The sequence below is a fragment of the Pyrgilauda ruficollis genome, unplaced genomic scaffold, assembly GCF_017590135.1.
Source record: "Pyrgilauda ruficollis isolate IOZ18807 unplaced genomic scaffold, ASM1759013v1 scaffold31, whole genome shotgun sequence".
Taxonomy (NCBI): Eukaryota; Metazoa; Chordata; class Aves; order Passeriformes; family Passeridae; genus Pyrgilauda; species Pyrgilauda ruficollis.
In genome coordinates this window covers 5545074-5559420 of record NW_024524489.1, presented here as the reverse complement: position 1 = coordinate 5559420, position 14347 = coordinate 5545074, and the positions used below count along the sequence as shown (strand labels likewise).

The following is a 14347-nucleotide window of genomic DNA, read 5'->3' as shown; positions in this document are numbered from 1 at the left end:
GCATCATAGAAGATGAGCTGTTAATAACATGTTTCTACAAAACACAGGAAAGATCCTGGGTATGTACTATTATTAGCTCCAGTCCTGAGGAAACAAGCAATAGCAAAAGGCTCTGCCTTTTAAGTGCAAGGCTAAGATTATTGGAATTCTTCAAAGAGACTGTTCTATTTGCAACAAGTATGGAAATTGGCTGGAAATAATGGGAAAACCCAGCCCTTGGTTTAACAGACTTGAAATCAACAGGGTAAAAGGCAACTTCCAAAGGAAAATGCAACAGAAGTGGATGTATACATTTGTCAGAGGCCTCTGTTAGTGTAGAACAGCATACATGAGCCCAAAGACTTAAACAGTAATCAGAAGAAATCTGGTGGGGACTGTTTAGGTCTGTGAAATAGATATTACCCTGCTATGCTATTGAAAGAGAAGGTTTACCTGAAAAATGTATTTGGAAATATGACACCTTCTCAGGCAGTTAATTAATCAGTATTTCATAAAGAACAAAATGAGATCTTATATAACATTATAAAATAGCTATTTTTGTGCACAATGATTTTTCCTTTGGAACTTACTTCTGATAAAGCACTGTTCTGTAAATTCAAAAGACACTACAGTATAACCACTGTAAACCCAAATAATAATTATGACTCAGACAACATGAATTCACACAGCAGCCCAGTACAGTATTGCCTAACCAAATCTATCCTAAACATTAGATTGCCAAATTCCCATGCACTAACTGTTTACATTCCTAACATCCATGAATGAAATAATAAAATGCAAACATCTTAAACCACAGCATTTCCTTTCATAACCCACCACACTCTGCTTACTGTCAATTGATTTGGAGCTCAGCAAGACTGAGCTCAGTTTTTGGGAGCTGGCAAGGGTGACAGTGAAACTCCTACACACAGCCCACAGACGTGGCACCTCAGCACGCCAGCATTCTCTCACCATAACATCTACTTTGCTTTGCATCGTTCAGGATGGTTTGCAAGCAGCAAAAGTCAGTGTGCTCACCAGAGGCAAGTCGCTCCCAAGGGGCTCCAGTCACATTTGTGAAGCTGCTCTATTGTCACATCACTGCCGTCCATCAGGGAAAGAAAGCACATGGCCAGGACCTGATATAGACAGGGCCTCTCCCAGAAGCCCAGCGTAACTACAGCTCTTATTACTCACTTGACTTGAAGAGTTTCCTGTTCCCAAGAAGAAGACAGGTGACTTTGATTTGATGTCTGTTCCCAGACATTTTTAGAAAAAACTGCGTGACAACTGAATTCCTGTTCTTTGTGTTGAAATATAAATAAGCTTGTACAGAGAACTAACAAAACTGCCATCATTCTTAGAAGACACTAAAAGAGTCAGCCAAGATGACCACTGCAGAATGTTTTCAAGCCCTGAGATACAAGAACTCAAGAGAAAAAGGTAAAATGGGTGCTTCTAATCTGGCAAGGGGACACGGGCTGCAGACAGCGAGATTAGAATCAGACTGGACAAATGAGCCTCGGCACTTACCACTCCCCCTTCCTGCCAGCATCTCATTTTTCATTCTTTCTGGAGACCTGCATCCTCTTTGGCATCACATCTTTTCCTTCCTGTTTTGATAAGCAGAACGTAGCAGCCCTCACAGAGGGCCCTGTGTGATGAGGTGGCCAAGTGCCAGAGACGAGCCCATCTGAGAACGCTGCTTCTGAGCTTGTGCAAGCCTCGGAATACAATCCAATGTTTTGATACACGTCTGCAGATTCTGGTGAGCTATGAATTCTCACGGCCACTGACGTTGTTCAGTATCTTATTCATCAGAAACAAAGTTTTACGTGATGCTTGATTTTGGAACTGAAAAGCCTTAATGGTGTAAAACCTCTGGTGCCAGTTCAGTAAACACTGGAACACTTTGATGAGAAGGAGGATAATTCAGTGAAGAGGACATTTGTCAGAGACATATATTCAGCCCCTTGCCTTACCACAGACCCTCTCTGTAACCTCTGGCAAGCTATTCAGTCCCAGAATTATCCAAGACTAACCCCATCACTGCCTCATTCTTACTACTAGCTGGCTCTGAGCATTCACCAATCACAAGGTGTAGAGTCCACAGAATTTAGCCTCTAAAACTACAGACTTCTGCCCTGTCTAAAATGGGGACAATACTGTTTTCCTTGTGTGCTACAGTCAAAAGAATGGCTGTGAAAAAAACCCTAAGAGATGGTTAGAAGCTGTAGCAATGAGAACTACTTACGAACCAGAAAAGATAAAGTTGGAATTTCCCAACTGGTATTTGTCAGCGATTTTTTTGGCAAACGTTGCTGAGAATGGTAAGATACTCCCTTAAGAAGATTTAAGTGCCCTGAGAATCTGCACACCAACGTGGTAAAGGTTTCTCAGGCAACTGCAAATTAACAAGTACAACGTGAGAGCCATGTGCAAGTACAGGGGACAGTCTGCCCATGAGGGAGAGCACACTGAAGAACAGATCAGCAGGGATAAAAGGCCATATCTTGATTACTAGGTCTCCTAAACACAGACAGACAAAGCAAATGAAAATAATGCAAACTCAAAAAATCTCATGTGCCAAGTATTTTGCTTGCTCATCAGCTCAGCTGTAGCAAACAAATGTAAATGTTGTCACAATTCTGCTCGCATGGTGGAGGGAGGAAATAAAAGGTAATTTCACTGTACACACACAAGCTACCAGGTGCACTGCACACAGGCTGGGCACACTGACTGCCTGCAGCTTCCAATCCCACACTCTGGGCTCAGAACCACGGTCCAACAGTGCAACCTTCCCAGGGATGGTGAGAGGTCTGGAAAAGTACCTTGGAGGCATCTTCTTCCCTGCCAGCATGTCCTTAAGAAAATGTAGGACCTTAAGTTTTCTAACTGACAATATTTCTTGAAATTGCCCAGGCAGACTGCAGACTGCATTTCTAATCATTCAGAGTAACTGCAACCCCATGATCATGAATAAAACAGCTGTTCCAGCATCTATTTTCTACATAAGAATTACATAAGGAGATCCCAAAGGACTGCAGAAAATGACTGGGTGCTTGCTCACAGTCCCATCTGACATCAGCAGTCCTTCAGCATACATGCAAGAGACAACCTAGAGATATTTCTTGGAACTGAGACAGTTCCTTGCTGTGATTTGGAAAGTAAGGCTGTTCTCCCTATTTGGCTGTGGCATGCTATCAACAAGGCTGATGTTTGTACTCCTGAGTTATGAGAGGTAGCTGGAGTGTGTTGCAGAACTGAGAGATGGTTCCCAGTCACTGGATGACCTTGGTAATTGCTGGGCAAGACAAAGGAAAACATGATGTCACTGCAGCATTGATCGTTCACTTCCTAAAGATTTCCCCAAGGGAAACTTCTGCCCCAGAGGAAGAGAAGGAATGGAAACAGCAACACCCCAAGACAGCAGCGTTAGCATCTTTCACTGGAAGAAGCTACAGTAAGTGATGAATAGTCTAAGGGATGTGATTGCTTAATTCAGTGCCCAAAAGCACTTGTAAATTTTGATGGTTCCCTAAAGCAAAACCCTGCCCAGCAAGGCAGACACTGTGACCCTGGCACATCATCTTTTCAAAACTGCTCTGGTAACTCCTACTGCAGCCTGGCTTTTTGGGATGCCAGTTGTTCTCAAAATAGGCAAGGAAATGAAACCAATTTTCAATCCAGTAATGGAAATCATAAATCTGTAGCACAACTTTAAGTGACACAAATCCAGTTTATGAAGGCTCAAGTAATTTTATGCCTGTCCACAATAAAGCTTATGTTTTCAGCACTAGCAGCAAAGAAAGCCATGACCTATTTTACACCAAATATTCCACTCTTTCCATGTACAGAAAAAATATACATGTGAAATAACTGGGGGGTGATCCAGCCACAAATCTGCCTGTAAAAAGAAATGCTCAAGAAGTACTTCCTGTTTTACAGAAAAGGCTTACTATGTATCACAGAGAGTACTGCACATTCTGCTGCACTCATTTCACATAAAATGTGAAATACTTTTTGTTCTGTGTAAGTATCCCATTTACCTTAAAGAAACTTCCTCTTTTGTCCACACAACGAGTTCTCATTGTCAAAGACGACATCTTCCCTGAGAAGACTCCACTGTATGCCTTGATCTCCTAAAAGCAGACACATGTTTGGAAGGGTTAGTCCAGCCTGTAGGAAATTCCTCTGCAATTCTAAGCCACAGAAACAGTCACAACAAGCCTTCTGCCAAACCCTTTCCGTCAACAACATCGTGCCATTTATTTCCTACCAGAGTCCTTACATATCCCCTCAGTCCATTATTTTTCCATAAACTGCTTCAAAAATACAGTGCTACTCAGAGTTCAGTATCTCTCCCTTCTTTTTCACAGCTGATCCTGTAGCTGTGACTAGATTTTAATGTGCTCATTAAAAAAGAATGCTAAAACATAATGATTGCTTTCTTTGTTTACTTGACCTCAGTCTGCAGTACAAACAGAACAAAATGTTAGATGTCATTACAATCCACTCTCAAATATTACAGTATTAGCAGGACTTATCAGGAGGGGGAAAAAAAACAGTTTAACATCACCCAAAAGGGAGAAAACACTCTACCATTAAAGTAAAAACCAACAAACAACAACAACAAAAAACCCTAACAGCCCCCAAAAAAAGCTGCTTCAGATTTCTAAAATGCAACTGAGTCATATTCAAGTCAGGAAATGAAGATGAATTTAGGAAGAAGTGGCATTTTCAGCTACCAGGTAACCGAACTAACAGTTCAACACCCAGGATAATACATTAATGCATCCATCATATGAGGAATATCAAGAGGGTGATCTCCATCTGAAAGTAGAATAGCAGAGTTCTTCTAAAGTCACAACCAATTCACACCAGTAATTTGTGAATCAGCTTCTGAACTAAGCAGGATTCAGTTCCATGGCTAAGATGTCATCCTAGGATTTTTACAGGTGAGCTGTAACTGTATTTAAACAGCCTTTCTCCTTGCACACACGTTTTCCAACCACATAGCAGGGAGTTATGTTGGAAGTTGCAGCTACCAGAAGGGGCAAATAATACAAATGCAAACAATTACAGAGTAGAGACACAGCTTTTGATTTGATACAAGCAGAAATTAAAATAAAAGGCTGTCAGCAGCAGTGAAAACCAAGTTTAGTGGTGTGGCTGCAGAGGGAGACAGAGCAGAACAAACCAGCTGGGACAGAGAATGGTGACAGGTAAAACCCCAAATCTGACAGATCCCCACACCAAACACATGAATGCTTCTGCTTCCCTCTAATGCCTTATGAGAAAGAATTGACACGGGTAAAGAAGACCAAGGCAGAAGGATTAAATAAAAAACCCTGGCAAGCAAAAGTACTTGAGAAAACAGAGAGGTACAAGCAGGAGAAAAGAAACATTTTAGTTTTAACATGTTGCAGAAGCTTTAAATAGCTCGCCTTGTTTCCAGAGATCCCACCACAAGAGCACTAGGTTACATTTTTCCACTTGCATTCTGGTCAAAAGGCAGACATGCCAGGAGGCTCAGCAACCTGCTGGTTTTCCTGGCAGGGTTTGCAGACTTTGAAGGCTGAAAGTAAAATCTTGAATTCTGCACTGTTGTGAAAACCAAACACCAGGGGATGAGCAAGAGAAGACAAAAAAGAGTGCTGAGAAAAAAAAAAAAAAAAAATTCCAACTTTCTTCCAAAATCAGTATATTTAAAGGATACACTCCTGGTGAAGCACTAAAGAATTGTGAAGTGTGTTTATTCACCTAGAAGTGTGCTTAAATAACTTGTCTGCAGTAATCCCACAAGAGATGATGTTCAGCAGGTGTTTGGCAGGTGCTATTAAATAAGTTAAGCTCTGTCTCCTCATTTGCCACATATACAAAGGTACAGAGCAGCTGCTCCCCTCTGTAAGAAGGGAGCATAAGAAATTATATTTAAAAAAAAAAATCTTTAGATCAATTCTGGAAAGAAGATTTTCACCTGAGTGTGTTAAGGAGTTACATTAGAGGGTTATGAGCAAGACCCTGCAGTTGTCTGTACATCTCTAGTCTCAGTATTTAATCACTCCATTTGCAAACAACAACCCCTTCACAGGAAATCTCATGGGTTTTCTTTTTTTTTTTTTTTTTCACTTTAACCACAAGGATGTCTGCATGCAATCCTATTACCAAAACAAGACCATGCTGGTATTTCTTCATTCTCCACAGAGGAAGGAAAACACACACACAGTTTTTGCCCTTCAAAGAGTGGTATGACTACAGCAGAAGAAAGCTTCAAATAAAACCACTGCTTATTTCACTTGTAAGAGCTTCTGGAGCTCCAAACTTCTTCATAACTTCTATATTGTCACTGTTTTGCAACATTACTGCTAACTGTAGGATCTTAACTTTGAGCCTCAGCTGAGCTCTTCCCAGTTCCACACAGCCAGTGAATCAATCCCTACCACCTTTCATGGTTACAACATAATTTCAAATTAATTTAGGGTAACCTAAATAATTTTTCATGTTTGAGTGGGTTTTAGTATTTCTGACTAAAATCAGCACAACGGGAAACACAGCTGGGCTTCTTTGTGTTTGCTGGGAAGGGTTCTTTTGGTGCAGATACTTCTTTTTCACCATCCAATAACACAAAAAGATACTAGGGCTTGCTGGTAAAATGGACAGCCAGGCTGGGTGCAACACCCAAAACCTGAGGGCAGGCTCCTACCTCAGAGCTGAGAGGTATTTTCATACCATGCAGAAAAACAAACCTATTGTCAAGGAGGCTTCATTTCTCTACATAGCCGTGCACATCTGATGATTACTCAGATCCAAGACAGGCTGGAAAACCACTGCTCTGAAGTTGTCCTTGTTGCACTTGGATTGTATGAGGCTGTCAGAACAAAGTCCTCTGATTGAGAAGCTAGGTGGAGCAAGTCAGCAAAGCATGTCATCTCCTGCACTTACTGGAGAGAAGAAGGTTTTTCTCCTCCTCCTGTGTTCCAGGCACCGAGGCAGATTCACCCAGACTCTGCCCAGGTGCAGCCTGCTCAGAAACCCACCTGGAAATGTCACCAGGCTGCAGGAGCCAGCTCGCTGTGTAATCCACGTGGCCTTTTGCCAGGCCATTTGGAGGGAAGCCTCCTCTGTGCCCCAGGGCTTTGTCCCAGCTCTCTGTGGGCAGCCGGTGCCAGACACTCCCTACCCACAGCACTGCCTTCCTGCAGCTCCCCACATCCAGGACAGAGCTCCTGTGTGTGACCAACAAGACAGGGCAGGGAGAAGGCATGATCTGTCTGCTTGGCAAACTTCCCTCAAGTCCAATGCTACTGCATGGATGTTCGTGCCCATGCAAGCTGTATGCTTCAAAAAAACAGGTCCCATTTTATCTTTCTTCCATTCCCTTCTCCTGCTGGTTTTCATTCACACAGAAATGCCAGAGCACCTTTCACATGCTTGTATGCAATCTGACTTCTGACTCCTCATCAAAACACCTCCTACTTTACTCCCTCTACTGCAATTTTATTAGGATTTTTTTGTATGTTCTTATATTTAACTATATTAGAGCCAATGACCACCTCACTGGACTTCTCAGGATCATTCCCTTTAATCCTCCTATTCCAATCCTGCTTTTACAAAGCAAAACATCCCATTTCTTTAGCCCAAAGTCCAAGAAAGATGAGACAGTCTGTCTGTATGCCTCCCCCGAGCTCAGCCACAGCAATCTGCACAAAGTCCCTGCCCACAATCCTCCCACAATCGCACCTCTTCTCTTTCCTAAGGAGTCAAGGCTATCCAACTGCACTAGCTTCCTGTTCCTTAGTTCCTAACTAAGATTTTTGATCTTTTAGCCAACCTAACAAGACCTGAGTAAGGAAAGACTCTAACAGAGATAAAAAGATAGCAGGAAGAGACTCCATGTATGCCACCACTGAAGGAAGAGATCTGCAGCTTTCCTTTTGCTGGCTAGCCCACAGAATTATCACTTTTTTTGTTTCCTGTATTTTAAATGTGAGTTACCCCACTGAAGTAACTCAGTCTGTCCTCTTTCATTCTCTACCTGTAAAGGCTGTGCAATCACTGAGCACAGACTCTCCCAGAAACTACCTCAGGCAAATTAAGAAATGGTTTTACTGTTCTGCAGCCAAGAAAACACAGGAGAAAATTATCAGTCCAGACCTTAAGTATAAGCTGGCAAAGGTCAGCTGATGTCAGAAGCCAATGCTGGTTGCTACCTGTCAGAGCATTCCCTTGGCCAGCAGTGGGGTACAGCTGGAATACAATCCCTACTGCCCCATAACAGAAAAGCATGGAAGCTACGTAGAAACCACTACAGATGCACTTGTAAAACCTATGGTGAATTAGCATCATATTACAATCAATTTTTATAGCAATTTATAAATACATAGTATTAAAACAACTAGAATTAATTTAGCGAATCCATTTTCTGGTGGGTTAAAGTAGAAACCAGAAACAGGAAAAAGAAATACATTTTACTTAATTTTAAAAAGTAGAAAAACCCCACCCTGCTCAAATGCAACTCTACACTTGACAATATGCCAAGAGATACACACAGTACTTCAGATTTTCAGCAAATGTAATCATCCTCATGCAGTTCATTTTCCTGTTCTCCTAGTGCATTTGCCAGTCCCAGGGAGCAGGCTGTGCTCATCTCTAACCTACAAAGCTCTGGTTTGTCCAATTACTCTGACCTTATCTGAATCTTGGCAAAATTAAACTTTTCCTTTTGAAAGTATTTCCTCTGAGAAGCTGACTGCAAGCCTCCTTCCAGGAACATAGATACAACTGAGCACAGTATCACTTTGAAAATCTATCAAATAAGACCTTCAGTCTGCAAACTACCACTGGTGCCAGGATCTGGCAGATCTCTCAACTCAAATGTTGCATTGTGTTAACACAGCTGTATCCACAAGCAAAATGCGAGGGGATTATGTAAAAAGAAATTCTAATTTCCATCATTCTTCCGGCTGCAGAAAGGGTTTACAGTCTTTTTTTTTTTTTTTTTTTTTTCAATTCAAGTAATGCAAGGGCACATTACTTGTAGAAAACAAGTAAGACATACAGCAAAAATGACAAATCACTCTTTACACTCTGGTGGATTTCTCTATCTTGCCATTTTATTTAAAGAGTTTTTAAAACCTTGGAAATAACAAAATACTCCCTCACCCTCCTTTTCCTTCAAGCACTATTTATACTTTTATCTTTGCTACCTAAACATAATGTGTTTGTGTGAGCTGTTCCCCCGAAGAAAGCCACCAGTATGATGCCAGTGAGTATTTCTCAGTCAGTATTTCTGCCCTCGATGTAAAAAAGATCTCACAAAGACAGACATTCCCTACACGTGTAGGCAGAAGGGCCATGAGTGACTGTTTGCAACCCTTTTCAGGAAACAATACTGTCTTCATAAACTGCAAAGGAAACATAAATATGCAACACTCCCAACTTTTCAAAGGCAGTGTGGGGGGGTCACAGGTAAACTGTATCAATGCTGCTCATCTCGTTTAACATAACAATGCTGTTAAATCACAGCCAGCCCTCCAAGGACACTCCACCTCGCAGTGCCATGAAGTACAGCCAGTGCTTAATACACTACCACCGGGACAGACTGATCTTCAGGGGCTGTGACAAGAAACCCACCAGGACAGATCGATTTCCAGGGGCTGTGATCCAGTCTATGTGTCAGTCATGGCATAATTATCAGGTCAGCCTGAAGTGGCAACATCACTGCCAGACTTATCCACTGATCCTTCTACATCTGGTTTCAGCCAGTCATCACTCCTGCCTCAACCAATCTTTTGCCAGCAGGCTTATTTTTTCCCCTTGATTCCAGATCCTATTTGCTGGCAGCCTTTTATGAGACTAAAGGATAAAGAGGAGTTATTACTTTGAACTTGCTTTAGTACAGCACTCTCAGGAGAGGCTTTAAGTCCCATCAGATTCTGGGCAGATCCACTGTCTCACTCACAGCTGTCTACCCACTTTTTTTATCTACGAAGCCATAAATTCAGAAATGAAAGCATCTGAAAATCCCATCTAAAAAGGGCACAAGAATCGTCCTGGCTCTGCTCCCATCAACACGAGCAGACATGGCACCACTCTTTCCAGCAGGAGAACGCAGTTATGCAAACACTGAGTGCCTCAGAAAAGCCAACCCTCAAGCTTTGTATGAGCATGGCATGTTGCAAAAGCACGGCACCCTACCAGGAGAGTTCTGTTTGCTGCTAGCACAGTCCCTCTGTACCCCTTCCCCAGTTTCTTCTTCCTCTTTTCCACTAAACAACCTCTTCCTGCTTGCTCCCATGGCATACTTTCCACATTACTGAAAAGGAATAAAACCCCAAGTCATTTCCTCTGGCACAGCATTTAGCCATGGAGGATACTACCAAGTCTCTTATAAGAGAATGATTGTTTGTTGATACATTCATGTCTTGTTTTGCCTCTGGAAATGTCAGAGACATAAATTTAGGAAGATATTGATTTTGATTTGGATAACCTTTCAGAAGGTTTCTATTCTTCCCAAATTCCCTAGCCTACATACCTCACAAAAACTAGAGTTTCTTACAGTATTTCTGTAATTTCCACTTACTATTCCTGCCAAAACCACTGAATAATAAAAAGAATAACATTCACAAGTGTTTTTAAACATCTTTAAAAAGTTTAACATAGAGCTGCACTTCCTGGGAGAAGCAAGAAAAAGTAATTGCTTGAATTACAATATTAGCTTCACAGTCTAGAGAAACTCCAGAATTCACAGTGTCACTTTAATGCAAAAGGACATGGCGTTCAGCACCTACATCTGGATGGACATGCACAAAACAACCACCTGCTGGGCTTGACCACAGCTTCTTTTAGGCACCTGGGAAAAGCATCTTCCCCCTGTACCATGAAAGCCAGAGCAGGATGAGGGTTTCAGTGCTAACTCCTAGCTTTTACCTTCTGGCCCAAAGAGGCATCAAAAGAAAGCTCTGTCTACTCCACTGCCAGAGGTGACAATCCTCCATGCAGCAAGGGGGAAGAAGAGACCTGACTTCTGATGGTTCAGGCAGCCTGAACACTGCTGTCTACTCACGTATTTCCAAGATCATAGAACTGCAGAATGCCTTGGCTTGGAGACCTAAAAGGGTCTCCTTACAACCTCCTGCTCTGGGCAAGGCACACCTTCCACTATCGCAGGTTGCACCAAGCCCTGTCCAACCCGGCCTTGGACATTTCCAGGGATGGGGCAGCCACAGCTTCCCTAGGCACCCTGTGCCAGGGGCCTCACCACACTCACAGGGAAGAAATTCTTCCTAATATCCAATCTAACCTAAACTTAGTCTCTGTCAGTTTGAAGCCACCCCCCCTTGTCCCACCTTAAAACATTTCTTCCATGTGGCAGAGTATCATGTACATCAAAGCTTGTGCTCATTTTGTTCAATGCTTCCAGAAAAGCTTCGGCTTATTTCCAGTAAGAGAAAGTTTCTTTTCAGAGCTAGGGGAACACAAATACTTTTGATAAATTCTCCTTCACATAATTCATTGAACAGGATTGCATTTGTTCACCCAAAGCAACACACAAATGGGAAAAAACAGCAAACAGATCTAAAAGTTGGTTGACCTTAAAAGTAAATATGAGACATGGATTGTGAGACAGAAAAGTGATCTTAAAAGAACTGCAAAAGCTGTGATTTTTTTTTTAAGCCCTAAATATCTTTTAGGCTCTTTATTACTAAAACCAAAAAAAAGCAAATGTTAAATAGTTTGTATACCACAAACAATGACAAATAAATCTTCTTTTAATTCTAATGCAACAGCATTTTCTAGTTGTGTTTGCTGCATCACCAATATGTTTAACATATCTCTTTGTAAGAAGTAACTCCTTATAATAGCAAGCAATGGTTTCATTATTCCCTATGAAACATTTTGCAAAGTAAACTGCTGTTCAGGAGGCAGCCAATGCCAAAGAAACTACATCCTGCATTTCATAGAATCAACAGGAAGATTTCCACTGATGGCCATGGTCACTGGAATGAGTTCAGCACAGCGCACTAAATAGTGTGCAAGAAGAATCTGTAAGATCAGGAGCCCCTTAGGCTGCTATTTTAAGCTCCATTTAAAAGCTTGTGCTGTACACCTCAGCTTCAGCACAGGCCAAGGGATCAGGGCAAAGATTAACCAGGGAACCAACACCCCTCTCTTTATTTCTGGTATTGACCTTATGTTCACCTTCACGTGACACATTCAAAAGATAATATGTAAATGCCACGAATCTAATGGTTTAGCTATTAACTAAGGAATTGGATCATCAGAAATGCACAACTTGGCACCTTGTTTTTTGGTTAGCTCCCAGTGACAGAAGATGCTCATTTCCAGTACACAGGCTGCACTTCCTCTGAGCCAAGTATGCTAAGTTAAATATAGACTACTTTATTTCAGCTGAGTCCATGGTAAAGGCTCATAATTGAATTCCTTAATCAAAACTGTTAAGATGTTATCACCTGGGACACTTCTCAGTTTAGCTCTTAGCATTAGTTAGGAATAATTTCACCCTTTCCTTTTTATTCACACTTTCAGCATATTACATGAAATAGTAAATTCTGTGGACCACAAAAACTCAGGCTTTATACCAGAAGCTATGTTCACAAGCATCAAGGAGACAAACCTAAACACTGTGGCATCATCTTTAAAATAGAAAGATTTGGGATTTCAGGAAGCATATGTGCCCTCTCTGGTCTATGCACATTCCAGAAGTACCACAGTTAATGAACTCTTGTGATTTAAGAAACAGGCCTCACATTGGTGAGAACTCTGATGTGTAATTAGTTTTAGTTCCCCATGAAGACTGAGAACAGTACATCAGAGTGTTTTCTCATTGAGTGAATCACTCAGAAGTGACAATTCCAGACACTGCATTGATGGGGGTGACTCACAGGAACCCCTCACTGTCACCAGGACACGTGCAGAGGAAGGAGTGTGACCAGAGGAGTGGGACAAGGTTCCCAGCTCCTGATCAGCCTGCAGGGAGGGCTGGACTACCTGAATTCTGCAAGCCCCTTCTAACCTCTGGTTTTTGCAAAGACATCACAAAGTGGGAAGGGGAAGGAATGGGGAAGTGTGTGTTGGGGAGGTTGGGTATTATTTTTGGTGGGGTTTTGGCTTTTTTTGTTTGCTTCTTTTGTAATACCAAGATACCAGAAGAAAAGCATAAATTTTTCTTACTCAGTTTCACACGGGGCGGGAGGGAGACTTCCACTGCTCCAAAACCCATTTTTACATTTCATCATAAAGGAATTGCTAAATTTACGTAACCCAAAAGGAAGCAGTAGATCAAAAAGCATAATATCAGCTTAATTAATTAATAAATCAGACTTTTAACTTTGTATTTATTAGCAAATGGCATACACCTGAGCACAAAAAACTGTGTGAAAAAACATCTAAACTTGGAGCAAACAAATTAATGTTGGAACTACATATCAACAGGAGGAATAAAAATTTGGATCTATATTTTTTACAGGAACAATCTAAACAAATCACAACTATTATTTATCTACCACTGGAAAATGTTTAAAAATACCCTGGGCAGCTCACCTAATAAGCAATATGCAAATATTTATTCAAGTTTAAACAAATGAGGAAAAATTGCAGTGATGGAACCTGATTTTTTGCCCCCTAAAGCAAGTACACTAAGTGTTGTAGGTCAGCTAGTGTGAAGCCAGTGAAATTCTTGAAAGGATCCATTTTCAAGCTGCCTGTTTAAGAATGCAAAGCATCCCACATCCTGAACCACAGCAGGTCAGCACCAAGTGACTAACCTGAGGGCACTCCCGCTGCAGGCGTGGGTTTGTTTTCTGTTCAATAACAGTTTTATTTGCATGTCATTAGTTATATTTGCACCAGTGCTTTCTGACCAAGAGGTTAATGTAATCCAACAGACTGTATGAGGAAGATCACATGCGAGTTTTTGTGGTTGCACTGTTTATTTTAAACAGCTGGACATCAGACATGATGGACAGTTTGCTTCTTTATTCACTAAGCACTCGCTGCTAATTTTTGAAGAATGCTGTCGATTGCTTTACAAAGCATTTTTTGTAGCACACTTTCAGTGTGGTTCCACACCCTTGAGGGTGCACAAACACAGCAAACCATGAGGCTGAGTACCAAGGAGAAGATTTATTTCTCAATGAACAAAAGAAAATATTTTCACTAGAAAAACTTTAAAAGAACAGTGTTTATGTCTTGACCTGTTTGTTTTGGTTTATGCACAGAAGAGACTCCAAGATAATCTAGCATTAGTTAAACCAAGGTCATCTGCTCTCCACACAAAGATGATCCATGTAACAACACTTCTGCCCGCAGCAGAGTTTTCACTGTCCTAACTTAGCTAAGATCC

At 41.5% G+C, this 14347-nt stretch overlaps 1 protein-coding gene across 9 annotated transcripts in view; it reads right to left on the bottom strand.

Annotated features, from left to right (window-relative positions):
• Nucleotides 1-14347, bottom strand: part of RIN2 (Ras and Rab interactor 2) — a 71336-nt gene that overhangs the window by 45044 nt on the left and 11945 nt on the right. For 6 of the 9 annotated variants that reach the window (XR_005955681.1, XR_005955680.1, XM_041474070.1 and 3 more), the window contains exon 2: nucleotides 4029-4121. The exons of the other annotated variants lie outside the window; for them this stretch is intronic. Coding sequence is in view for 4 of the 6 variants with exons in the window: in XM_041474070.1 (XP_041330004.1) it covers nucleotides 4029-4085 (57 nt within the window). In the remaining 2 variants the exon portion in view is untranslated. The remainder of the gene's footprint in view (nucleotides 1-4028; nucleotides 4122-14347) is intronic. 9 annotated transcript variants of the gene reach the window in all.